General features: G+C 43.2%; 2 protein-coding genes across 4 annotated transcripts in view; one reads left to right on the top strand and one right to left on the bottom strand.

Annotated features, from left to right (window-relative positions):
* CDCA7L (cell division cycle associated 7 like) overlaps positions 1–3,560 on the top strand; it is a 52,370-nt gene extending 48,810 nt beyond the window's left edge. For all 3 annotated transcript variants that reach the window (XM_032643362.1, XM_032643359.1, XM_032643358.1), the window contains 3 exons: positions 348–497; positions 1,520–1,656; positions 2,174–3,560. In XM_032643362.1, the coding sequence (XP_032499253.1) occupies positions 348–497; positions 1,520–1,656; positions 2,174–2,204 (318 nt within the window). In that variant the 3' untranslated portion in view covers positions 2,205–3,560. The remainder of the gene's footprint in view (positions 1–347; positions 498–1,519; positions 1,657–2,173) is intronic.
* DNAH11 (dynein axonemal heavy chain 11) overlaps positions 3,185–27,487 on the bottom strand; it is a 316,314-nt gene continuing 292,011 nt past the window's right edge. The window contains 12 exon segments of the mRNA XM_032643357.1: positions 3,185–3,466; positions 4,436–4,454; positions 4,456–4,518; positions 4,520–4,552; positions 4,554–4,579; positions 5,034–5,133; positions 5,135–5,147; positions 10,823–10,938; positions 11,018–11,200; positions 13,906–14,148; positions 20,204–20,323; positions 23,442–23,633. Of these exon segments, the coding sequence (XP_032499248.1) occupies positions 3,219–3,466; positions 4,436–4,454; positions 4,456–4,518; positions 4,520–4,552; positions 4,554–4,579; positions 5,034–5,133; positions 5,135–5,147; positions 10,823–10,938; positions 11,018–11,200; positions 13,906–14,148; positions 20,204–20,323; positions 23,442–23,633 (1,356 nt within the window). The 3' untranslated portion in view covers positions 3,185–3,218.

The raw sequence follows: 27,487 nt of genomic DNA, 5'->3' as shown, positions 1-27,487 counted from the left end.
ATTGCTAGGAACTGGGTTGGAGCCGTGTGGTGCTGCCCAGGGCTTATCATCACTCAGTCACCTGTCTCCCCTGTGGGCTCCGGTCTCTCCCATCATTTCTGTCCAGCTGATCATTTCATTTCTTCCAGGCTCCCTGCTCAGTCTCACCTGCCCTAAGAGGCTTCTCTGGCCCCAGAACTAAAAGTGCTTACAGGCTGCCAGAGAGTGCCCGTGTTTGTACCAGAGAAACAGCACTGCTCGATTCTGGGGGAGAGGCAGGGCTGCTTTGTGCACTTAGGATATCCGTGTGGCCTCGTGGGCCTCCCCCTCCAAATCCCATGTTCACCACCCACCGCCTTCCGCCTCAGGGTAACACTTGCCACCAGTGTCGACAGAAGACCATTGACACCAAGACGGTGTGTCGGAACCAGAGCTGCGGCGGGGTGCGAGGACAGTTTTGTGGGCCTTGCCTGCGGAATCGCTATGGGGAGGACGTGCGATCGGCGCTGCTGGACCCGGTAGGCACAGTGCTCGCCTCGGCCTGAGTTGTATTGGTGAGGGGAGCAAGCTGAGGACGGGGCTCCTGGGCCCTCTATCGGGTACCCTGCAGCTGCAGAGCTCTGGGTTTTGTAGACCCCCCTCGCCACCCTCCTTTTCATTTTGCCTCTTGAGACTGGCAGCAATGAAAAGTAGAGTTTCCTGCCCTAGATAGGACCGGAGAAGAGAGTGCGTTTCGCTTTCCAGGGTCAGAGGCAAGCTTTCTTAGAGTTAGGGTTTGTACAGGCGAGCCTGTGTCCCTTTCCTCCAGCAGCGTCCTTTACCTTGGATTTGCCGGGGTCAGGCCCAGGGGGTGGGTATACCGCGGTGTAGGGTGCTTTCTGTGCGCACCTGCACTGCTCTGAGACTTCACGTCTGTTAGTGCAGTTTATTTCAGTTGTTATTCCTTTAGCCTCCCAACACCTTGGTTCTCTCTGTAAAATGAGATAATACATAGTATGATGGTGTGTATGCCCTTGAACCTGGGCAGTCTGGCTCCAGAGTCTGTGCTCTTAACTGCTGCAAGACCTCTGATGCAGCAGTCATGGGGGTAAATAGACTGTCCCTAGTTTGCAGGTGAATGTAAAGTACTGCTCAGGTTGAGTGATTTGAGAAACGCTATGCTCTCAGAAGCAGGGCCGACCTCCTGGGCGTGTGACCTGTGAAGTTGTAAGGGGCCCTGCACTTGCTCTGTCTGATACCTGAAATTCTCCAAAACTTTTTGAACATACGTCTACTAACAATGCACCTGGTCCTGTTTAAAACCAACACGTTTCAGTGTTTCTGCATGCGTGATCTGGGGTGATCAACCTTTCTGGACCCTTTTGAAACATGCGAGGGGAAGGAGACATTAGTACCTGTCACAGGGTGAAGGATTCTCTGAAGAGTCTCAGGTGATTAAAGATTGGTGGAGAGGCCGAGTGATCCAGGCTCAGTCAGAAGCTCATCTTGCGGGGAGAGCCTGTTGATAACGGGGGCGTTTCTGCTGCCATTGCTTCCCTAGGGTTGGGTGTGTCCTCCCTGCCGGGGCGTCTGCAATTGCAGTTACTGTCGGAAGCGTGATGGTCGCTGTGCCACAGGCATCCTCATTCATCTGGCCAAGTTTTACGGTTATAATAACGTTAAGGAATATCTGGAGAGGTAAGCCTCACAAATCAAAAACAGAGGTGGTAATTCCCGGGTGCAGCCGGGGAGACCCTCTAGGCAGGTACGGGGGTTGCGTTGTTTCAGTTGCTTCTTAGAAACCACGTCGAGTGCCAGTCGTCCTGTGTCTGTTTGCATTGGGCAAGCTCGGGACTGGTATTTTCCCTATCGGGAAGTTCCCTCCTTTGCTAGAATTTCCCCCGATTGCCTCCAACAGTAAAGAGTCTACAAGGCAGGCTGAGGGAAAGCTGTGAAGGCCCAAGGCAGCCCTAAGGAGAGGGGAGGCTTGGGCCACGTGCGCTTGGACCCTCGAGGGGGCTGCTCGTAGGGACGCAGGAGTCAGGCGGGTGGCCCTGGGGGCCGGCCCGCACCGCTGTGTGTGCCTGAGTCGGGCCTGAGCTGGTGACAGGAGAGCTGGTTCGGGCTCGGTACTCCGGGGGACGGTTGAGCCTCTAACCTAGGATGCCGCTGTGCTCGTGCCTCCGTCCCACTAATGCTTCCCATTTTTTCTCAGCTTACAAAAGCAGCTGGTAAAAGACAACTAAGAGAAGAACCAGCCAGCTCACCATGGAGGACTCCGACAAGACATGCCATTTGTGCCTAAGATTTCTTATGGTTGTGTTTGTATACAGAAATTCTTTGTAGAGCTAAATACTGTTTTTTTTAAAGATTGTTTGTTTATATACTTCAAAAGATTTCTCAGGAAGACGAGAGAGGAATCGACCTACATGTATACGCAGGCCTGTTTATAGATTGAATTGTTAAAAGCATCTGATTTAAGAAACATAGTTTAGATGGGGGGTGGGTAGAGTTACCCCAGAGAAAACATTGTGTAAGCAGCTCTTGCCTTTGTTGCCTTGATCTTTCACCTCCCAAACCAGTCCCTGGAGGCCAGCTTGTGACGGGTTACGTCCCCTTTAAGTTTACCTTATCACAAGTGACCATAGTTTAAGCTGCTCTGGGTCACTGGAAATTTATATTGAAAAGGTTCCCCTAAATTACAAGGTGCAATTTCCCCGAAGAGCTTGAGTTTTATTTTTGTTAACACTTGAACAAAAAGTGGACTGTCAGTCACATTCCGGACACTGGAGCGCTGCTGGCCAGCAGGAGTGGCTGCCTGGGGCCAGTGGCTTCTATCTTTTAAAAGAATATAAAGGTTAATACTTTTTGTTTATCTACAAGAACTAGGCTCCCGCGTGTATGGACCGGGAGGAGACTTCCAACCATATTGTTTTGGAGGTTCAGTGGAACGTTGATGAAAATGTGATCTATACTGTACTCTTTTCTGTGTTGCAGGAAGGCTGGGGAGAGCTAAAAACAGATTTTCAGTAGGGGTCCCATCTTTTTCTACATTTGCTTCTTTTTGTCCCCCGTCTCTACTTTTCAGAGATGGTGTTTGTTTAAAAACAACGAATGCACATTTTAAGTTAGTTACTTGAAAGGTACATAAGCTGGACTCTGTTTTATGCCTCGCAGTAGGATAAACAACCGTGCGGGAACAAGGACATCTCTGCGGTGCTCCAGCGGGAGGAACAGAAGCCCCTCTGCAAGGGCTGTTGTTACGCCTCCAGCAGGAGGGCCACGCCTGCCAGGACCCATTTGGCCACCTTCTCTTTGCTCTTCAACCTGAAGGTCCAGACGCGGTTGGGGCCCCTTGTTTTGGTTTTGTACACAGGGCACTCGTAGGTGTGTTTGGTTTCCTGTCTGTCCGCGGGTATGGCTTTTGCAAAGATGACTGGCATTGCAGACCTTAACTCCTTGAGGTGGGCGTCCACGATGGCTCCTGACTGGCTGTCCCATCTGGCACCTACAGCATAAACCCAAGGGTTACGACCGTGCTGTATGTTGGTACTGAGCCTCTGTTCGTTGTAGGCAATAAACGTTCCGGTTTTGTCACTTCACTCCTCGTCAGTGGCTTCCTTAGCGAGCTGGCCCATGACTGAGGTGGGAAGGAGGTGAGGGTACTTGCTGCCCAGGGGCCACGCATACACTGTAAGCACTCTCCTCGCTCCTGTGCTAATGCCTGAACTCTCTCCTGTGAACAGTAAACTAAATGATCTGAATTTAAAAGGTGTAAACCTTACATGAAAACAGATTCCGTGAGACAGAATCAGACGCACTTCCTTTAGAGAAGTGCATCTGCATACGCTTATGGTCAGTATAAGACGTGTCCAACTCACCACATTCCCTCCCCACTGCACCTTCTTTTCTTCGTCCTAAGTTCAGGTCACTTGTTTGTCACTTGTTGTTTATACCACCTACCCCGCCTTTAAAGCACGTGCCACACGTGTTCAGATGTTGAAAGTGAAAAAGGAGCATCTTGGCAGAGACTTGGAAAGCATTTCTCCAAGTGCCCTTTAAGGTAAGAGGAAGTGTTCTACAAGATAAGAGCATGGGTGAATAAACTTGGAAGATACGGCATATTCTTCCCCTTCGCCCAGAGATTCACGATATGCATTGGCATCTTACAGGCTTAGAGAGATCTGGTATTTTTACCACAAGGGTGAAGTTAAACAGTTTTCTAAAAAGGAGAAGAAAGATTTTTGCACTGATTCAAAAGCAAAGTAAATTCAGTGTATAGGTCTTTAAGTGATAGCCACGGCCTTAAAATTTGGCTCACGTTGGACACACATCCTATCTTAGCATTCAAATTGTTCGAAAGCCGGAAACGAGGTAAATAACCACCAGTGTGAGTGAGTGCTGAGCAATGGAATAAACAAAGGACAAACACCAACGTGAAGCTGAGTGAGAAAGGTTCACTCTGTGGACGTCTCACCTTCCATGAGGAGCCCGTGGGAGGTATGGCGCCTTCCCTGGGGGGTGTCCGTAATCCTCCTTCGTTTTTTTGGTAACCTCAACAGGTCAAGCACATTTTATCCAGTGGCCACTCGTTTTCTTCGAGCCGTGGTCTGCATGATTGCTTTGGGAGGAGGACGGACGGGAATGGAGTAGGGTAAAGCCACAGACAGAAGGGTCCCGGGAGCCACCCGTATAAGCTGAGCATCTCCCTGAGTGAGGCGTGCTTTGGTCCCACGGGGTGTGCTTGGGCATTCCACGTGGCTGCACTAGAGCAGGGGTGGGAAACGAAGGCCTGCAGGACCACCTCCTGCTTTGGTGGACGGAGCTTTACTGGAACGGCTATACCCATTTGGCTTATGCTCTGCCGTGCCAGAGTGGAACCGATGTGAGAGGACCGGGCCAGCCCGTGACGGGGAAACGTTTACTGGGGTGAAACCCCATCCCACCTCTTAGCTGCTCCTGTCCTGCCGGGCGTTTTGTTTCCTCTGTAGTGGCCAGGGCAGGGGGAGTGGCTGGGGTTCTGCTAGGGGGTGTGACTCTGTCAGCATCAGGGGCCGCCCTGCCCCAGCCCTTACCAGTTAAGAAGGACCGAGGGTTGAAGAAGCCAGAAAGCCACACCACAGCCGGAAGGGCGAGATCTTGTGTCCAGGTATCCAGTTCCCGACATCGCAAGAGGAAGGTCATTAAACCTGGTGAGTAGAAGGTAAGAAGAAACAGACTTGCTTTTTGGTAATAAAGTTTTTCAGTAAGATTAGAGTCCACGGGGTGAAGAGTGGTGGTAGAGAGGTCCACAACTGATAACCAGTGAAATCATTAGCTGACGATTTGCAGAACACTGTTCCCCTTAAAGGGCTAGATTATATGTCCCGTTGACACTGGGGACAAGAAACACTGGGAAACGTGGACCGAAAAATTTGCCTCCGTTTATTCAACCACTATTTATTTAGATCCGCTCACTGATACGTGGTGACCTCTACACAGGTGATCTGTGTATGATCCGGGCTGACAGATGCCAACACGGAGGTACACAAGGACACACGGGAAAGAGCACCCCCGCCGTGTGTCTAAGGATGGCGAGGGGAAGGTTGCCAGGAGAGGCAGGGGCAGTAAAACGTGACATTAGCCTTCCCACGTGCAGTAATTACCTGAAAGCGGGAAAGGAAAGGCTATTAAGGGAACCAACCATCTTCCATCCATCCAAAGCCTGTGGTGTGAGAAACTGCTGTTTTTACACAGGTTCTCTCATCCCGCGGGCACGGCAATTAGGCCAGGTAGGAAGTATCTAAAATTTACCTGTGAGGAAGCCAGCTCACAGAAGCTAAGGCAAATGAACTTTCATAAAATGAGGAGATAATGAAATGTAGGTCAAAGGACTGCTAAAAACAGTAGGGAAATGGAGCACAGAGCAAAGAGCCCAGGGAGCACAGAGCAAAGAGCCCAGGGAAAAAGGCAGCAAAGCAGCTCTCCAGGATGAGGGCCACAGCAGGTAGCACTAAACAGATAAGGTAAGAAAAAAGTGAGGAAATTAAGTTGGAAAAATCTCAGAAAGTTACAGAATGAAAGCACAAAGTAAGCAGCATAAGGCAGAATAGTAAAAAAAAAAAAAAAAAAAAAAAGCAAAAGTAAATGGAAAAAAGGAGTTAAAGAGAGTAAGAAATAGGACGAATGCTGAATGAGACAGCACAGCGTTTAGTAATACAGTTCTAGAAAATGTGAGTTTTCCTAAGTTACAAATTTGAATCATTATAATCAGGGACACATGTTGCAAGAAAATACGACACATAATAATCAACACTAAGATACATCTTAATGTGGACTGGAGACAGAGAATCCTCTGGACAGCCAAGAAAAAATACGAAGTCTTTATATAAAGGGGAAAAAATTATGTTAGCTTCAGACACCTCCACAGCAGCATTTAAGCAGAATAGAACGATGCCTACAAAGTCCTCTGACAACGAATGGGCTAAATTACTTTTATAACCAGCCAAACTGTTATTTGAGTATGAAGACAACTGATTATATGGCATGAAAAACCACTTGCAAATCCAATAAACAGGAAGGTATAGAGGACCCAAAATATAAAAATAAGAGGAATATGAAATCAAGACTCTTAATACACTTGTTTAAACTTGAGAAAGAAAAAGGGTGGCAGTCATAAAAACAAAATTACAAAACTAGGTCAGGCAACGGATTAATCTCCAAAATTTATAAGCAGCTCATGCAGCTTAATAACAAAAAAACAACCCAATCCAAAAATGGGCAGAAGACCTAAATAGACATTTCTCCAGATTGCCAACAAACACGTGAAAGAATGCTCAACATCATTAATCATTAGAGAAATGCAAATCAAAACTACAATGAGATATCACCTCACACCAGTCAGAACGGCCATCATCAAAAAATATACAAACAATAAATTCTGGAGAGGGTGTGGAGAAAAGGGAACCCTCAAACACTGTTGGTGGGAATGTAAATTGATACAGCCACTATGCAGAACAGTATGGAGGTTCCTTAAAAAACTACAAATAGAACTACCATACGATCCAGCAATCCCACTACTGGGCATATACCCTGAGAAGACCATAATTCAAAAAGAGTCATTGTAGCAAAATGTTCACTGCAGCTCTATTTACAGTAGCCCGGAGATGGAAACAAGCTAAGTGTCCATCATCGGATGAATGGATAAAGAAGATGTGCACATATATACAATGGAATATTACTCAGCCATAAAAAGAAACGAACTTGAGCTATTTGTAATGAGGTGGATAGAGCTAGATGTCATACAGGGTGAAGTAAGTAAGAGAGAGGCAAATACCGTATGCTAACACATATATATGGAATTTAAGAAAACAAAATGTCATGGAGAACCTAGGGGTAAGACAGGAATAAAGACACATACCTACTAGAGAATGGACTTGAGGATATGGGGAGGGGAAGGGTAAGCTGGAACAAAGCCAGAGAGAGGCATGGACATATATACACTACCAACGTAAGGTAGATAGCTAGTGGGAAGCAGCCCGCATAGCACAGGGAGATCAACTCGGTGCTTTGTGACCGCCTGGAGGGGTGGGATAGGGAGGGTGGGAGGGAGGGAGACGCAAGAGGGAAGACATATGGGGACATAACGTATATATATAACTGATTCATTTTGTTGTAAAGCAGAAACTAACACACCATTGTAAAGAAATTATACTCCAATAAAGATGTTAAAAAAATAAATAAAAAACTAGGTCAGGTACTTTCCCCTCCCCTCGAAATAAGCAACATGAAACTAAAAATTCAGGGAAGAAACAGTAGGCAAGAGAACGGGAGACAACTGAAGATACAATGAAGATCGGCCAGAACTGACAGACTCACCCGGAACACACGGGGGGACACACAGATGGAACAGAATGCGAGTTCAGGCAGGTGAAGAGAGCGGCAAGGGCAATACCTGGAGAAAGAAAGGCTAAGGATTTTACAGGGTGGAAACACCTGTGGCCTCCCATTTGTAACAGCACACAGTACCAAGTAAGATGCATTTTTAAAAGACCATACCTAAATACAGCAGTAAAAATTACAGAGCATTGATTACAGAATATTACTACATTAAGGGTCAAGAGAAAAAAATTCTTAAAAACCTCCCAGAGACAGTAACTTCGTTGTGAAGGAATGACAGGTATCGATGAACAGACTCACTAGCCGCGATAAACGCCAGAAGACAATGCAGTTAGTAACACTGAAGCTTCAGAGAGAAAATCATCGTATCTAGAATTCTACATACAGGTAGACAGACCATTAATCGAGTGAGAGGGCAGTAAAGAGAATTCAGACACAATACCATCTACTCCCCAGCACGTACACTGGAAGCCTGCCGTGTGCTTCCTCCTCTAGGGCAATGAAGAGGGGATCCAGGACAGAGGAGCCCCAGGTGAGGTGCGCACAGCATCCGTGCTGCCGCTGGTGGTTGTTTCAGCGATGAGTGGCATTTTTGCATTCTATAACTGAAGGTTCCAGAGAAAATCTGACAAGTCATGCTTGATTCAGCAGCTCAGAGAACCTCAAGCCCAGTTTCTTTCCTTTCCTCTTTGCCTTTTTCAGTGCTGACCACATGGCCCCAATGTGGCCTGAACTTTACTTCCTGAATTTATGCCAACTGGAAAGGGGCTCACTTCTATTTTAGGATTAAAAGTAAATAGGACCCTGTGCCAAAGGCGTAAAAGACGAGAAAGAAAAGAAAGATACAACAGAAATACAGAAGTTTTGCAAACATCTCTCAGGGAACATCACTTTGGTGGCTCTAATGCAGCAGGGCAATTCTTAACCATATCTATGGCTGATGGCATGGTCTCTGGATATGCTCTTGGTGGCTGAGCTTTTAAAATAAGTCATCTGACATGATTTTTGCAAGTGTACAGTAGCTGAACTATGACAACCCTCTACAGGTCAAATAAATTATGTTGTATACTTTTAACATCATTTTTCTGAATGATATATATTCCATACCACAAGAGTTTTATAACTGCGTTTTCTCAAACACACGTCAAATTCACCACAGGCCATCTTTGCAAATGACCTGGACAAAAGCATCCTAAAAACATTCCCAAGGGACAGTCTGTCAACAGCAAAAATAAGTCTTGAAAGGTCTTTTTGTCTTGAAATGATAGAATCTCATGACAAAAGTTTAAATGGTTTTACTTCTCTATTTGTCATGTAAACAGATTACTTATCTATAAATCACTTATATAGAAGAATTAATACTTGGATTGTCTTGGGAGAAACATGAAATCTGTCTCAGTCGTCTGTCAGGTGGAGATATTAATACCAGTTCTACCCAAATCATTTGGAGTAGGAGAGCTTATTTGGAAATCAAAGTACAGGAAAGAAAATAAAAGCAACAATGAACAGAGAAATCTATACGTGTTATTAAGCAAAAATAATCGCCGACTGGGGCTTCCCTGGTGGCGCAGTGGTTGGGAGTCCGCCTGCTGATGCAGGGGACACGGGTTCGTGCCCCGGTCCGGGAAGATCCCACGTGCCACGGAGCGGCTGGGCCCGTGAGCCATGGCCGCTGAGCCTGTGCATCCGGAGCCTGGGCTCCGCAACGGGAGAGGCCACAACAGTGAGAGGCCCGCATGCCGCAAAAAAAATAAATAAATAATCGCCGACTGTAAACAAAAAAATACTGTGGATTAAAATAAAGTTGAACTACAGTTCCAGATCGGGAAGAGCTTAAAACATCTAAAGGAAAAAGTATTGACTTTACGTTGCGTTAGAAACACCAAAAGTGTTTATGTTACAACATCAAGAGTCTTCCTAAAATAATAGGAACTGTACAGGGATAAACATGGGATAAAGAAAACTTAAACCAACAGAAGTCAGAAAAGTTTGGAAAAGAAGCAGCTAAGAAAAATACAGAATTTAGGAAGCACAAAATAAGACGGTGGAGATAAGTCTAAAGTTATTGCTATAAAATTTAAGTGTAAATATAAACCCTTCTTTTGATTGGAAATATAAAATCTGATTTTAGATATTCATAGCATTAACAGAAATCCATTGAGAGGCTTTGCTCACTCTTCCCTGCTGTGATACTTTGCTGCCATCTGTGGCATTTCCACAGGGCACCTTCGCTGGGTTTGCACACACACCCCCCCCAGCAAACCCCTGCGTGCCTGGGGGACGGGGCAGTTTCAACGTGCGGTCACTTGGAATTCTAATGGGACCTTCCAGTTTAAGGATGAGCGTAGCATTCTGGTTCGTGGAAGAAAAATTTAGGAAGGTGAGAAGAAAGAAGGAATGTCCATGTGGAAAAGCCAAGAATAGAGCCTGCCTTGTGAAACTTCCGGTGCTGACTACCAAGGCCGAGTTGTGGCTGGAGACAACACTGGCTTTCAGGGAGCTGTGAATTTCTGTCCCTGGCTTTGTGGCACGTCACTGCGGTCACACCCCCAAATTGAAGGCAGTCTGATTTACCACATAGCACTTTAGGAGTTCGCTGTGAAATGGCATTAGTAATCACTGGCTTCGAAAATAAGGGTATATAACATGATGTGAGGGTAAACTTAAGGGTGCCTCCCGTGGCCATTTAAATCCGATCCACTCAGGGAGGGAATTCTGTTCTCCACATTTTTCAGATGAAAAACTGAAACACAAAGGTCAGGTATTTTGTCCAAGATCAGATAGCTATTCAGTGAGAAGCAGAATTCGAATCTTGCTCTAATTGAGTTTTGCCTTTCACTCAAGTGAAACTGGTGGTGGTTTGCACAGTTATGGCTGAATACAATCACAAAGTACATTTTTCATGGTTCCTATGAGGCATAATTCCGAACACCAAACCAGCCGTGAGGCTGGCGATGGCCGGCAGCAGCAGGGGTCAGGTACTTACCACAGGGTCAGGCCGTAAGTAGACGGGTACGCCAGTTTGCTCCAGCTTTCTGGTACTGCATCGTGACTCAGCGCAGACTTCTGGGCTTCCATGTCAGGACACAGCATCAGCTCCCCCTTGCAGGGAGAAAAAAGGCCACATAGTGAGTATCGTTTAATGTGAAGAAGGCCGCTCTAGTCTCACTTTTAAACTTACCTTCAATCCAAGGTCTAATTGTTGAAGTGACACCCGGATATCCCGAAGGAGAATATTCATCCTCTCACATTCTTGGAAGCAGACAAGGACATAGGGGCTTCTGTCTGGGCTTTTGTGCATTATCTCTGCCATGTTGAACTCTTCTGGAAGTTTCTCCAAAATGTCATCCAAGACATTCTTAACCTTAAATCATTAACAAACACAAAGATTTAGCTCCTTTGTATTTCATTTTTGGTCACGGTGACTATATAGCCTCTATTTTTTTTTTTTTTTTTAAGTCTAAGACTGTACCATACGACTCCCAAAGATGCTTGCTCATGAGTTTAAAAGATGCCTACTAACTCCCGGGAGGGGGGCAGAGTGGCACCGCCAACTCCCTCAATCGGTGCAGCCCTCCCCTCCTTGACGTCCCACAGTCTCGTCGGGGAGGTGCTACTATTTGTTTATAGTTTATTTACTGTTAGTATTTAGGGAACACAACTCTCTCTCATCGACTACGTTTCATTTCTTTGTAAAGACATGATCAGAGGATGGAGAACCCCAATATCTGGGTAGTCCATTTTGCAATCTGCTATTTTAGAAAAGTTATTTGAAAAGTCACATAAACCAAAGATGCCCTTTACACTTGAGTTAATTCTGGTGACTCTGCGATGCTGCCCTTGCAACTGACACATCCTAAAATTTGGGGGGCAATTTGGATCAGTATTTCCAACAACAAGGAAGCCTCTATCTTTTGTAGCTGTTGCCCTAAAGAAATGAAGGATTTGTTCACTGAAGACGTGCATATGTACATAGTACTCTGATCTGGATATTTCTTCCAACGATGCAGTTTTACAGAGCTGGGAAAACCAACAAATAACCTAAGAAGGACAAAAGACTGGAAGATATTGCCTGTCTTCAGCCTCAGGCAGCTTTCCCTCTTTCATTTATTTCTTGCATTATTGCCTGTGGCTCTGACGGGATGCGTGCAGATTGCTTTATTAGCACCCTGGCAGGTCATTTGAAATCTTGAGCTTATTTACAGCAGCAGTACAGAGTACGAAACACAGTGCTGTAGAGAACTTAGGTCAAAGAAAGGCTTTGGGACTCAGCTACAATCTGGTTTCCTTCACTGGCCCTTTCTAGCTGTCTGGCCTTGGGAAGTCACCTAAGCTTATCTCCAAAAGAGAGATTCCGATACTACTCAGAGCTGTTGCAGATTAAATTGGCATATTTGTAAAGCACTTTCTATAGTGCTTAGTATATAAACACCTAGTCGATGGTGGTTGGTACAACCAGTCTGCTTGTAGGAGATGCTGAGGCATCTTTACCTCATTTGCTTTGCATTTTCTGGTGTAATGATCAGCTGCCTCCCTGGAGAGATTGAAGCCCCAGAACTAGATGAAGACCTCACCCACCTCTCTGTTTCTATTAATACTATAGATCTTCCCAAATGGATGGATTTTTAAATACGTTCATCTTTTTAAAAATCTAAATTCACATAGGGAAGATGTTAGTATATAGGATAAAACGTGCTGTAACAAATTCTAACGCTTCTAAATTACAAACAAGTGTCTCAATGAATGGCCTCCTTTCAAGAAATAATTGAAAAATTTCAAGAAATAATATGGCAAGTTCTTGGGACCTCACTATAATTAGACCTGATGTTTATTGTGTTTCCACACACTGAATCCTTGATTCATAATTCTGAGAGAAACAGAGGCTAATTTATTGAGGGAAAAATAAGCTATTCAGGTTTTAAATTAATGAGAAGTAAGATTTTAATCCAAAGGTAAAAAAAATATTTGATGTCCATTTCTCATCCCCATCATTCTACGGTAATAAGAACCTTCAAAAGAAGGATAATGCCAATCTCCCAAGAAAAGGTGAAAAAAGACACTAACAAAATGACAGAGCCAAAAACACACTGAATGAAAGGCAAGCCACACATGTGGAGAAGAAATGTGCAATACATACACCTAACAAAGGACACACATTTGAAATAAAAGCGTTCTTACAAATCAGTAAGAAAAAGATTGACAACCCAATTAGAAATTGGGCAAGCAAGTGGAACAGGTACTTCACATGAAAGTGTATCCAAACGGCCATAAGCGTATGAAAAAAGGTTCAGTATTATTCCTTAACTGAGGAATGCAAAGTTAAAACCACAAAGAAATACCATGACTCCTAACAAGACCCCAAGAAGCACTTCCACCCACTGCTGGTGGGTGGAAGTGTGTAGGAGTGGTTGAACCACTTTGGAAAACGGAGTATCTACTAAAGCTGAACATTATACCCTTTGATCCAACAATTCCACTTCTGGGTATACAGGAATGAGTATTATGAGCAGATAGCTTTGGGAGTTAACCTTTGTATGCTGACAAAAGACTATACAAGAATGTGCACGGCTGTGATAGTCATTGTAATGAAAAGCTAGAAAGAACCCGAACACCCATCCCCTATAGAAGGAGCAAATTACGAATTTTATATATATAAATAAAGAATTACATAGTAAAATACTAAACAGAAATGAACCATTGGTTCATGCAGCGACATGGATGAATCTCACAAATCTCACAATGAAATGTGGAGTGAAAGGAGCCAGACATAAATTAGTACATCCTGTAAGGCTGCATGTATGTGAAGTTTAAACACTGGGAAATCTACTCCATCTAGTCTGTGGCGACAGAGGTAAGGAGGGTGGGTACCTTTGGCCTGGGGTGGAGAGGGTACTGATCGGTAAGGGGCAGGGGTATCCTTTTGGAGTGCTGGAAATGTTCTGTACTTTGATCCAGGTGGTGGTTATGTGCACACAAAGGTAAAAACTTCACTAGCTGTGCACTTAACGACTAGTGTACTTTACTGTACATACAGTATAACTCAACAGAAAAGAAAGAATGACCCTCTACCTTGTCTTCTGTGGACTGTCCCAGCCCTTCACCGCTGAGTGCATTCCTGGGCTGCATCTCCAGCAAAGCTCTGAAGAGAGTGTTGGATGTGACTGTCAGGAATTCTATTTCAGCATCTGGGTGGAGGCCATACAGTGCTGGGCTTTCCGGAGGAAGCATCTCTTCTATGTACTGGTGGTAGCCTGAATAATCCAGATTGGGTGGGGCAGCAAATCCTGGTGCCAGCGTCAGTTCACCATCAACCTTCAACCACAAAGGAAAAGTCAGTTATTCCAAATCTAAGTGGACATCAATCTTCATTTCCCAAACACCTTGAGAACACTCCGGTAAGATGGTCCCAGCACAATGCTGGATCGATCGCGAGCTCTCTAGACTATCTCTTGACCCTCTTGTAATCAGTCACTCTGCTCTGTGTATGGTACCACGCTGACCTCTGGGGAGGAGTCCAAGGAACACACATGAATCCCATCCTGAAGAAGACCTGGTTTGCGGTTTGCTTGGGGTAACACGATACATGCACACAAAGGGAACGGACAGGTGCTGAGCCATCTACTGTGTATTGGTCACCCTGTTGCATGCTTGAAGTCATTGATTCTCCCAGATATCCCCATTTCGCAGAGAGAAACTGAGATTCAGAGTAACTTGCCTGGGCATATGTTTGATTTTAATCTTAATTCTGAACTCATTTTAGTATGACTTAATAGTACTTAATGCAGTACTACTTCAAACTATTGTATGTATTACGCACGTAGATTTTGCATACATGCATGATTATATGTGCCTATCTTAAAAAATACGTGGGAGTGTGTGTAACTAACATGTTATAGGGCAGTATACACTAAAAGTCAAATGAGTGCTACCTCCCCGTGACTTGGAGCTTCTCAGGGCAGAGTCTGTGTAGCTCATCTCGATCTGTAGACCCTGGGGCAACTGCGAGCTAGCACACACTGGTGCTCCATCCAAAGTCGCCTAATGAGTGAGCGGCGGGAGTTATCAGGCATTAATCACACACATCCACTTCATTCAGGCCGGAGAGAAGGGTTAGACATTCCACCGGGAAGAATGTTCTCAACCAAGGCAATGCAAGCAGAAATACCAAAATGTAACTACACGATTTATGGGCCTCAGTCTCTGACCAGCTATAAACGCAGTCAATCCAGCGCTTATACTTTTCTGGTTAACTCAGTGTAATCTCAGATTTTTTTTCCCCCTGATTGTTCTTTAGTTCCCAGGGGACCATTACACTTCTTAATTTTCCCGGCCTCTCTTGCTGTGAATTCTGTCTACATGCACTTAAATGTACAGGGAATGCTAGTTTTTAAAAACCATCACCTAATGTAGCTATTTTAGGCCTAGAATTTTAAAATCATTTTCTGAAAATGGGGTTTATCTCTGTAATTGTGTATGTCCATGCTATCTGGTCCCCTCACTATCACCTGGAGACAAAGCGACTATTCATTAATTCATTCAATCGTATGAGCTGATCACCTAGTATACCCCAGTCAGCTGTGGACGTATAAGAGATTCGTATGACCTGCTTCTTAAGGAACTCACAGTCCAATGGAGACAAAATCAGCGCGACTTTCTACACAATCATGTCATCTGTGAGTAGTGGCAGTTCGTTCCTCCTCAAACCTGCAATCCCACATTGCCCAGGGAGCCCATGTCCTTAGGGATGATGCTAAATTGCTCTCCTGAATTCCAAAAGGCACTTTAAATGTTAAAGTCAGAATTTCTATTTTTATTTTGTATCGGGAGGATTTTCAAGTTATCCAGTCTTTCGTATTGCCAGAAAGACAGACCTGGACCCAGTAAACATGAGAAGGAGCAATGCAGACTCTCTCGTGACCAGTATCCATCAGCTAGGCTTGTTTTATTCATGTATTCACATTTCCTATCATTTCACATTTATATATCAAAATAATCAAAATTAAAATTTTACCTGACTCAGCGTGACCAAAACAAAACTGTGAAGGGGATTTAACCTCACCATTACTGGATAAATTAGCCAAAATAAAAATGTGGACACAAAATATGAATACTAAAACCAGAAGTTAGACTAAACATCTCCAAGCCAAAAGGTATTCCCTACAAACAAGGACTTGATTTTCCCTATTAGTGCTCAATAGTTAAAAGAAAATTTAAGAGCCACAGTTAATTGTTTTTCAATGCAGCCAAAGTTAAAACAGAATTTCAAGCAAAGAAAGTAACCGAAAAGTAGAACCACTTGGAACTTTTCAAAATGCCTGGGGACTGGACATTTGAGTGAATATTCGTAGAATGCTGGTGGGAGTGCAAATGGTCCATGCTTTCTGGAAAGACAATTAGGCAGTCTGTTTACAAATATGTGAAGAGTGCCTTCCCCATGTTGGGCAGTGAGCAAAGCAAAGGCAAACAGCAAAGTCAACGGGAAGGGCTAGGTTTATAGCCAGACAGATCTGGTTCAGTTTCCCCCCACTCCCCCGGCCCCCGAACGGTTTGGTGGTTTTCAAAAAATGACAGTTTATCTGAGCTTCAATCTCATCGGTAAAATAAGGATCCTAATAGCAACCTAAAGATTGTGGCCATGAGAATTTAACGACAATGTATGCAAATAGCTAGGCACACAGCAGCCTTTTACAAAGGTTAGTTTTAGTCTTTCCTGTGCCCTAGAAACAGACATGATTACCTCAAGCACACCCTAATTTTCTAGAAGGAAAAACAAAACCTGAGAATGTCCTACTGTAAGTTCCTACTATGATGTCAAACAAGTAAAGCTCGATAAGCAAGGCTTAGTTCACACAGAGACTTCTGTTCTCTTACTTTAAGAAATCTGTGAGAATGTCAACATACTCAAGGAGCTCTGGGAATCCTACTTCTAAATCCAAGCCTTCTCCCATCCCACTGAGAGGCTTTTATGAAAAGCTGCTTCTTGCTGATGGGACCCTAACTCTGCACCGTGGCCACCTGTCTTGCCTTTGGGGGAGGGCTGTTTGATAAGGTTATTGTTAGGCCTCAAAGAATCAGTAGTTCTAAATTAACATGTCTCCAAAGAAGACACACAAATGACTGATAAGCACAGGAAAAGATGGTCAACATCATTAGTCTTCAGGGAAATGCAAAACAGAACTATAATGTGATACCACTTCACACCCACCTCGAGGACATGGAGAGAACGGAACCCTCGTATATTGCCAGTGGGAATATAAAATGATGCAGCCACTTTGGAAAACAGTTTGGTGGTTCCTCAAAACATTAAACATAGAGTTACCATATGATCCAATAATTTCATTTCTATGTATATACCCAAAAGAAGTGGCAATGTATGTCCATGTAAACACATATATGAATATTTAAAGCAGCGTTATTCATAATAGCCCCGAAGTGGAAACCGCAAATATCCATCAACTGATGAACAGGTAAATAAAATAGTGTATCGATACGATGGAATACTATTTGGCCCTTAAAAGGAATGAAGTACTGATACATGCTATAACGTGGATGAACCTTGAAAACATGCTAAGTGAAAGAGGTCAGACACAAAAGGCCTGATATTGTGTGATTCCATTTATATGAAATGTCCAGACTAGGCAAATCTATAGAGACAGAAAGTAGATTAGCGGTTGCCTGGTGCTGGGGAGTGGGGCAGGTTGAGGAGAGGATGCTGAGTGACTGCTACTGTGTACCCTACTTTCACAAATGAATAAGCAGAGGCTCAGGTTCCGTGATGTATCTAAAATTGCACAGCAAACACAAGGGAGCACTGAATTTGAACCCGAGCTTTTTTGTCATTTTGTTTTACTTCAGAGCCCAACTTTTAAGCTGTTAATTCTGACAGCTTTCAGGTGACCTGATACCTTATTTTCCAAAAGTAACTTACCGTATTACTTGTTTAGCATTGCCAAGTGTGCACCTTACATGAGAGAAGAATATTAATTATAATTCCCTACCTTTGGCCAGGAACCCTCTAAAGCACATTGCCGTTGGGGAGCCCTCTCTAAATGCCGTGTCATTTACCCAACAAGAAACTCATTCATCCTCCTAACAGGACAAAGCCACTGAAAGCATTCCAAGGTTTGACCACGTGCCCATGTAACCAAAGACACTAATTGCCAAATAAGTTAACCGATGTGAGAAGCGGCAAAAAGACATCCTGCAAGATGCTGAAGTGTTAGCTTAAGTTCCTCATAACGTAAACAGCATAAGCAGGAAACATCCGTATGAGAACAAAATAACTGGGATTTTGCAGTTTCTGCCACCAAACCAGTCAGTGCTTTAACTTGCTCTGGTGAGTTGACAAGGTAGTGCTTTCTGGTGAGGATGCAGGACTGCAAATGAGCATCTCCATCCTGAAAACCTCACCAGAGCAGCATGGAAGGGCAGGTACCTAAATTTCTAAAGGGCTAATGCACACACCAGAGATGCCCCTCAGGTTGCATCATCTATATTTACTTTACAATTATGTGAATGGGAGTTCAGGCTTGTTAAGGTTAATGGACTGTCTCGGTTGGCAACAGTAATTCACTCTCATCCTCGGGCCAGAACCAGAGAGGGAAGAGCAGAGTGAGTTTGTCGCTCTGCCCCTTGACCTCCACCATCATTCAGAGAAATCAGCCTCTGTAAAGGTAGCACACCCGACCCTGTTTATCTTTCCCATCTCCATGGTAACGTACTCCCAGACCTCTTCTGAGGAGTGACTTCCAATTGTGCTAAATTGAAAGTGTCTTTCTGACCCCTGAAACCTTGCTCATTAGAACTAAGGAAAGACCAGGAGACTCACAGTCAAAAGAAACAAATAATGGTCACATGGCAGAAAGTCTTTTTTTTTTCCCTGCCTTGTCCCCAAATTGTTTAACATTATTAAAAGTAGCAAAAAAAGAATCTGTCCTCAATTTTCTATATGAGACTACAGTACACCATGTTTTCTAATACATGATTATATTACTTCTCAAAATGGACTTGAGGAAGGCATAATACTTTTAGGAGATGAAGTTCGCAAGAAATTATAAACAGGAGGTTGCTCAAACTATTTTTTAAAAAAATACACGGCACAGCTCTAAACACAGTTGGTGTCTTGCCCAAGTGGGAGTAGAGATGGCACGGTGGAGGGTGCCTTGGGTTTCAAGGCAATGGCCTTTAACCTGGAAACCTTTGGAGAGAGACATGAGAAAAGTATGCCACCACTTTCAGCTACTTCAGTATGGAAAACAAGGACTGAGTGCTTTTTCCAGAAAACACAGCACCAGTCACAAACCATGTGGGTGTGTTGGTATACACAGACGTAGGGCTAGTAAGATGAGAAATGGGAAAAGGGTACCTGGCCTCTTTAAACTCCAGTACACGGGAGCTCTGCCCCTTCCTCACAGAAGGAAGAACTGCCCTCTCACATCACGGCCGTTTTCTTGAGCACATATTTAGTTAGGAGTTAGTGATCAAAATTTAGAATACTCCATGGCTTCTGTGCCAGAGAAGGAACTGTAGAGTTCACTTGCATCAGAGCCGCTGAATTGAAATCAATACGTCTGGCTAGAGCCCCTGCCTGGGATAACTGGGAGACCTGGGGCAAATCACCGTGACCCAGTCTCTTTGTCTATGAAATGGGGTGACAGTGTCAGTGCTGTGTACCTCACGGGGTTATCTCAAAGATCCAGTGAGTCTGTGCATGGGACAGTCACGTGGGCACAGAAACCACCTGCGGTGGTGGCAGGGAGGTGTCTTGCTAAAACACAGATTCGGATTCTGTGGGTCTGGCATGGGGCCCAAGAGCCTACACTTCTAACAAACTTCCAAACTCCCTGGAAGGTGTGCCAGAATATACTCACAAAAGGCCAAGAATCCTCAATAACGTTCAAGAATTATTTACATAGTGAAATCAGTTTGAAAAATTCTTAGAGAAAGCAAACTATCGCTTATATGCAGAATCTAAAAAAAAAAAAAAAGTGATACAAATGAACTTATTTACAAAACAGAAACTGACTCACAGACTTAGAGAACGGACTTTTGGTTACCAGGGGGGGAAGGGTGGGTGGAAGGGATAGTTAGGGGATTGGCATGCACACACCGCCATATTTAAAACAGATAACCAACAAGGATCTACTGTATAGCGCAGGGAACTCCTCTCAATATGATGTAACAACCTAAACGGGAAAAGAATTTTGAAAAGAACAGATAACGTGTATGTATAACTGAATCACAGTGCTGTTATACCTGAAACGAACGCACCATTGGTAATCAGCTCTACTCCGATATAAAATAAAAAGTTAAAAAAGAATCTTACTAGAACTTTCTCCTCTGTGAAATGACTTAAGAAATGTCTTACCAGAGAGGGATTCATGAATTCTTCTAGATACACCCGACACAGTTTGCGATCCCAGTCATCTGTGATGTGGCCCCCGTACATGATCTCACCAAAGAGGTAACGGAGGTCTTCCCATGGGACCTGGCGGGAGAGGGGAGGGGAATCATGCAAACGCTCACTTCCGGGTTCGGGGCACCTGCCTCCGAACAGTCAGTCAGCAGCAAGCGCCTCTCTACAAGCCCCCACCTACAGGAGCATTTAAAAGAGGTTCAGGAATTGTCTGCATTGCCAGGATTGAATTGGCTGAGAATTATTTTCAGTGCGTTTTAATACATTCAGTGAGCTTTTAATGAAGCGGAGCTTTTAATGAAGATTTTAAAGCAAACCGGATTATTCCTAGAACATGTTATGCAGTTAAGGTTTACACATTCAGAACCTCATCTAAAAACCACAAGAGGGTGTCGGTTCATAGGGCCTTTGAGGGATGACATTTTTATGATCTGGTTTATACCAGGTTTTATGATCTCAATCAGGGAAACGAAAGAAAAACCTATACAATTTGAATTCCGGGTGTTACTTAGAATTCCATCACCTTCCGAAAGTCCAGGCAAACCAAGCCGTTTGCCACTGACTGATTTGAGGGCTCGGTCTGTGGCATGACTGGCCTCCATGACTGTTCCAAGTGCTGTAACTAATGCCTGTAGTATGTTTTATTCAAGGAATCACCGTATCTCCTCTTTATTTGGCTTCGCAGGGTTTGAAGCCTCTCTTTGCGACCCTTTAGCTTCCTCTGGGTTTGCAAAACATGCCAGTTTATGATGAAGCCTTTCGAGACAGAAACCTTTATACCCTCGGGGGCAGTATACTGCCTCCCAGCAGTTCAAGTAAAAACTTAATTATAGCCTTCATTTGTTTCATGATGTGACAGAACAAGTAAAATTGCTTCAACTATTCCAATGTACTTGGCTACAACTTTATTTGAATTTGAATAATTTGAATAAATGAACGTCTTCCTTTTAAGCCACTTGGATGTGAATGAAAAATTAAAGTGGCTACACTGTACCATGCTCTCTCAGCCATGCCATGGACTACCTCCCATAGAACAGAAATGGATGGGAAACAGAGACCTCTTTATTTCTCTGATCACATTTAATTAATGCCTGCTATACATTATTATCTGATATATAGCTCCCTCAAGATTTTAATCAGCTAGGGATCTATTCTTCTCAATAATTGATTTTCTTCCCACAAATCTTTTTTTACAAATACTTTTTTTTTTTTTTTTGTAACCCTTCCCTTGGCACAGTGGTACAGCCTGAAAAAAATGTGAACTTGTTGTTACTCAGTAGAGGTCTTCTTGGGCATGTCCCCCAAACTGTACTCCACAGGGTGGGAGAAAGGTACTGCTACAGAAAAACAATTTTTCTTCCTACTCCCTCTAGGCTTTGTAAAACCAAAGTCAGACGTTACATAGCCCCATCCCCAACCTTAAATGTAAACAACCAAATGATGTTTTCAATTAAAGCCTTCCAACCTACATTCAAGAATTTCCGTATGGTGAGACTTACGAAATTCATACGGAAAAATATCGAAGTTCTTACAATAGTTAAACGTTGGCATTCCCTAAGACGTAATCTTTAGATCTCTCAGTTACACTCTGTAACCTTGATGATCTCATCTAATCTCATGACTCGAAATATCATCTATCATCTGCCTACTTCCAAGTTTATACATATACCTTCCGGAAAAGGGCATCTTGTACAACCAAACTATGTGGGCACGTCAACTTAATTCCCAGATCTAACTAACTTGCTTCGTGATGTGATGTGTGGTGAATGACTTGGGTTAAGACATCTGAGACACAAGAGCGTGTGTTTAAAACCTAAAGCTGTCTTGATGCTGGGACACCCGTGGGAGAAGCAGCAGGACACAGCACGATTCAATCGGCCAACTGGTGTTGCCGAGCCTCGGGATGTGAGAGCCGGAGAGGAACATGAGTCAACCCCTCTCTTGCTCCCCTTCGTTCCCACCTCAACTGTGTACAGGGTCCAGCTGAAATAGGATAATATTCCTGGCCTCAGCCTCCTGGGACAGTAATGAAGGACTTGAATAAAAGTACTCAGTGGTCTGTTTCATTTTCTACCCAGAACTCTCCAGAACTATTATAATAGTCAATTCTACCTGCAACATTTTAAACAAAATGTGCCAAGATCAACACAAAATAGTATTTATTAGAATGGTCAAAGTATGCTCACAGTGAATTTCATAAATTAAAAAAAATGCTAGATATGGAACAGTGATCATCACATACCATATTAAAGCCATTGATCTTGGATTCCTTGGGAGAACACACCCATGTTATGTACAAAGTGTACATATTCAGATAGTAGTCAAACCATCTTCAAAGCTTGAGAAAACTTTGATAACAATAATTACCAAAAGAACAAAAAAGAACCATTTATACATAGAAACACGGTTGAATGGTTTTAAAGGCCCTTTAATAGAAAGTGTGGCCTAAAGCACCATGCCTGGTTGGTTCTGACAAACATACCTCGATTTTAACAGATTTAACTTAATGGAAAAAGTTTCCCTTATGAGGACTAAGCCAGAATATCCTTACAAATGATTCATCCTTCTTGAAATCCAGTCACTGAGTTTATAAGAGTTTACACAAATGTTCTTGATGAAGCATTCCCGTTCCCATCTGTAGAACACATTTTAGCTATGAAATAAAATGATTCATCTACCTTTAACTTCAAATCAAGGGGACCATTACTGAAAAAGTCACAACAAGGTGGCATCCCTAATACATAATAATGACATATGCAGGAAATGCGCCATCATTTATACATGTGGCGTGCTGTAAATTGCTTCCGTCATCAGAACTAATTGTAGCGATTATTGATGCAGTGTCACGAACTGTCAGAATTGCTGTATGTAATCACATTTGTGCAAATGCTTCATTACCTGCCTAATGAATCTGGCATACATGCACATGTAAACCACTGTTTTTGTTAACATAATGAAGGACATTATTTTTTTTTGCACTAAGCTGCTGATGTAGAACTGGCTTGACCCATCTCATAAAGTTCGAGCATCCACTGTTGTAAAACATCACACTTGGCAGAGGATGCATACGTAGTGTCAGCTATTTCAATAATAGCTTCGAAAGAGAAATTATGGTCCATTTTGATAGTGCCCAAAGACTGACAGATTCAGTACACTCCTCGGAAGAGGTTATCTGGCCACTGGCACTTACGTTAGGGTTTGCCTCTAAGTAGTTGCAGAGGACGTTGGCGCAGATGGTGAGGTCTCCAGAATTGAACGGATAGCAGCGGCTCCAGCCCTGGGGGCCAAACCTCAGTCTCCCAGCAACACAGGCATGGAAGTAGCACAGAGAGAAGAGAATGCTTTTAAACTCCTGCCCCTTGGAGCACACTTCAAGTGTATCCTGGGAGAAAAGAAAGAACGTTCGATCATCCATCTGTATGGTTTCCAAGGGCAAGGGTCTGAGTTTTCAATCATCTTGCAGAGGACTTTGAGGGAGACCTAGAACAGAGGTAACATGCAGTTTTAAGCTAGGAGAGCATAAGAGAAGACTGTTTGGCATTTGCCAGTCTGTTGATTTAAGAGGAATGCTTTTATTTTGCTTCAATTATTCTTCTGTTTCACTAGAAAATGAGACAATTCATTTTGCCAGTGGTAATACTGCCTGACATCAATATCCCCTGCAAAAATGTTCTTGTACAATCTGTTTGACAAAAGGCCATCATCTTAATTTCATCACTGTAGTGGAATATAAGTTAATGCCAATTCTCCATTCCTCCTGGTTCCATAGTAATACCGATTATCTGGGCACACAGCCACTCATGAAAAAGCAATCTCCCAGCCCCTCTTGAAGCCAGATGTGCCACGTGACCAAGTTTTTGCCAACAGAGTTTGAGCAGAAGTGACGTATGCAACTTTCACATCACTTGTGTAAAGGGAAATTGCTTGGTCTGGTTGTCGTTCTTTTCCCTTTCCTGTAAGCTACAAATGATGATGACTGGACGACTTGGAAGCTGGGAGTTAGGTACGGTGGAGGCACCACAAGCGTGGGTGTGTGGCTGATCTCATGCACCAGAGCTGCCAATTACGTGTGAGAGATTATCTTGTATGAATCACTATCATTTTGTACTGTCCCTTGACAATACAACCACCACGACAAATGGTTTTCTTCCAATGAGCTGAAAATAAAACTCACTGTTGGAATAACAGAACAGCATATGGAAGATTGGAAAACATATGTCCTGTAGAGTAGATCCGTAAGATTATTTTTTTGCAAATGCAGAGGGAAACCTGGTATGCTACACTGATATGGTTATGGCCCCCAAAGCCATAAAATTAAAAGGTGAAAAACAGCCATCTGTGTCTTAAGGGTAGTACTTTACCCATTCTCAAATCTGGCAGCCCTGTGAGGCAAACAAGGAAAAACGGAGGATGACTCCTTCAACTGATGGTGGGCAGCGGAGGAAGGTGAGTCCAAAACAGCACCTTCCCGCCTTGTCCTTTAAAACGGTCAAATTACACCCGGTCTACATTTGAATGGATCTGACAATGTGGGCATCTATAATACAAAATATGTTTAGCCCGTCTGGGGTGGGAGCTCAGATCTGGCCTCCCAGAGGCCCTTCAGTAAAAGTCTAAACCAAGCCTAGATTTGTTCTCTTGGTCCAGGACCAGAAGAGCATTTTAGTTTCTTTCTCTATCGCTTTCATCAGAATCCAGGGTTACCACCAAATACAGTTCTAGAATTGGCCAGGCCACATACACTGCTGACCCAACTAAATCACTAGGTTATTCTAAATGACTAGGCCACGTCTAGGAAATTTATGGGGCTCAAAAATATATAATCATTACAAATAACTTCTCCACAGCTAAACCTCAAGTAAAAGGCAAGCTTGTGAAAGAAGAAAAGTGGAAACCACATAAGTGGAATTAATGTTGAAGGATATAAAAATACATTGCTTTTAAAAGGAAGACATTTCTAGGAGACCAAATGGAAGTGACAAAATTTTATGATCTAACAAGTCACCTAACACCCTCCCTGAATTACACAGAGTCCACGGAAAACCCAAGTACTACAGTTAGGACATTACTTCCGTCTATATACTTCATATAACTGACCTGAGTTTAGCCTCACTGCTAAAAAAACCAAAATCATAAGTCAATGCCCATTTCATTACGCTCTGATAATATAAATGACATGAGAAGAAAATGTGAATCAGGCATTCCTAAGAAAAATACGAGTCCACCTAACATTCTACACTTCAGGTCAATTGTATTTTTACAAAGCAAGTGATCAAGTGTTTGTATCAGAAAATATACAAACAGCATTGTGAACAGAGAACAGGCATCCACACACACATAACAGTGTTGCATGCACACAGATGCCAATTTTACATGCGCAATTACCATTATTTGTTTCTGCTGCAAATCTTACAGAAAAAGAAATTTACATTCTTGCTTCAAAAATCTGGTTATCTGGGGATGCAGGGAGCCCAAACATTTATGACATCTTCAAGAGGCAGCGCTACTGAGCTGAAAGAGTGTTAGGTAGGCAGCATCCTAAAGAAAAGGTCCTTTACATCTTGGTCACTTACTGATCATATTTACATAAATATTCTAGAATGTTCAAGGTAATAAAGGATCAATATCAAATGCACTTTGTTCGCTATGAATACACATGTCAAAATTCGAGGATCAATTCTGACTTGGGGAGAAGATTAAGAGCACAGATTTAATTTGACTTGAAAATCAAAGCATGAAAAATGAAAATACCTAAACAGAACAGTTAACTTGTCTAGATCCCTTAGGTGCTTTTCTCATCTAAGAAGGGCAGCCAGGCAATAGGAGCAACTGGGACCCATTTACCTAACCCAAATGAGAACCAAGGTAGATGGCATTCATCACCCTCTGTCCACGTCACAGGCTTCAGCAAGACAGGGCCACGGCAGCGACACAGAACATCCAGGATGATACAAGGAGACTTGGGAGAGGAGGAGGTCTGTGATGGAGACCACTATCTGCCCGCCCTAAAGTGCCTTCCTGCTGACTTTTAGCTGGGCATACACTGCCCAAGATAGATTTACTTTTCCAGCCTCTCTTGCAGCTAGGTAATGCAGTGTGAATTAGTCTGACCAATAAGTTGAAAGAAGTATTGTGTATTAACTTGCTGAATGAATCTTTACAAGAAAGCAAACATGGTCCCTTTGTCATCCTCTCTGTTCCTTCTCTCATCCTACTTTCTGGAACACAGCTATGGGAGCTGCCACCCTCACTGCCACTTGGGACCACGGCAAGCCCATCCTAGAGATGGTGAAATGTAAGCAAACTGGGTTGATGACAACTTTGTGGTGACACAAAGGAGCTCTGAATGACCTAGCTCCTGAATTCTCATGTGGCAGAAATACCTTTTTTAACCTTGTTTAAGCCACTGTTGTTTTGTACTTCTTTCATAATTCTGATAAAAGGGTTCTAGAAACCTATACACAGGTAGCCAGGGAGCACAGGCTAGTACCCTTGAATTACATAATCTGAATAAAACCCACATTTTTTTCTAACATAATAACAGTTCGGCATTCATAAAAGACTCTTAAAATTTTTAGATTTTCTTTAGAATCTTTTTTTCTTTAAACATCTTTATTGGCATATAATTGTTTTACAATGGTGTGTGCTAGTTTCTGCCTTATAATCAAGTGAATCTGCTATACATATACATATATCCCCATATCTCCTCCCTCTTGCGTCTCCCTCCCACACTCCCTACCCCACCCCTCTAGGTGGTCACAAAGCTTTAAAATCTCAGGTTTGGGCTAGAACAGGTTTGATGGAAAGTTTATTTAGTGAATCACACTGATTAGCTTTGCTTTTGCTACTTATGAACAAACTTAATCTTAATATTTCAGAGGAGCCTTTCCAGTAAATAAGAAATATTCCCCCCTGAAGTTCTTAAGACCCTTTCCAATAAATGTAACCAATTATTGTAAGGGGTTTCCCAAGTAGCAGTAAAAAAAAAACCTGATACTTTCATAAATAAACTAGAACATGCTGTTCTTAACTGGGGAAGGAATTCATGCATAGGCTTTGGGGGATCTGGTCATCCCTATGATTGTATGCAACAATTTTTTTTTAGTGTGCATTTCCCTGGGGAGAGAATCCATAGTTTTATCAGATTATCAGAGAGGTGCTTACCCAAAAAAAGCTGAAGGACAACTGGGCTGAAGTCTGTTTACTCATGAACTGCTCACTTTTCACAAATAAAGA

Source organism: Phocoena sinus, chromosome 9, assembly GCF_008692025.1.
Source record: "Phocoena sinus isolate mPhoSin1 chromosome 9, mPhoSin1.pri, whole genome shotgun sequence".
NCBI classification, from domain to species: domain Eukaryota; kingdom Metazoa; phylum Chordata; class Mammalia; order Artiodactyla; family Phocoenidae; genus Phocoena; species Phocoena sinus.
This window is presented reverse-complemented; position numbering and strand designations above follow the sequence as displayed.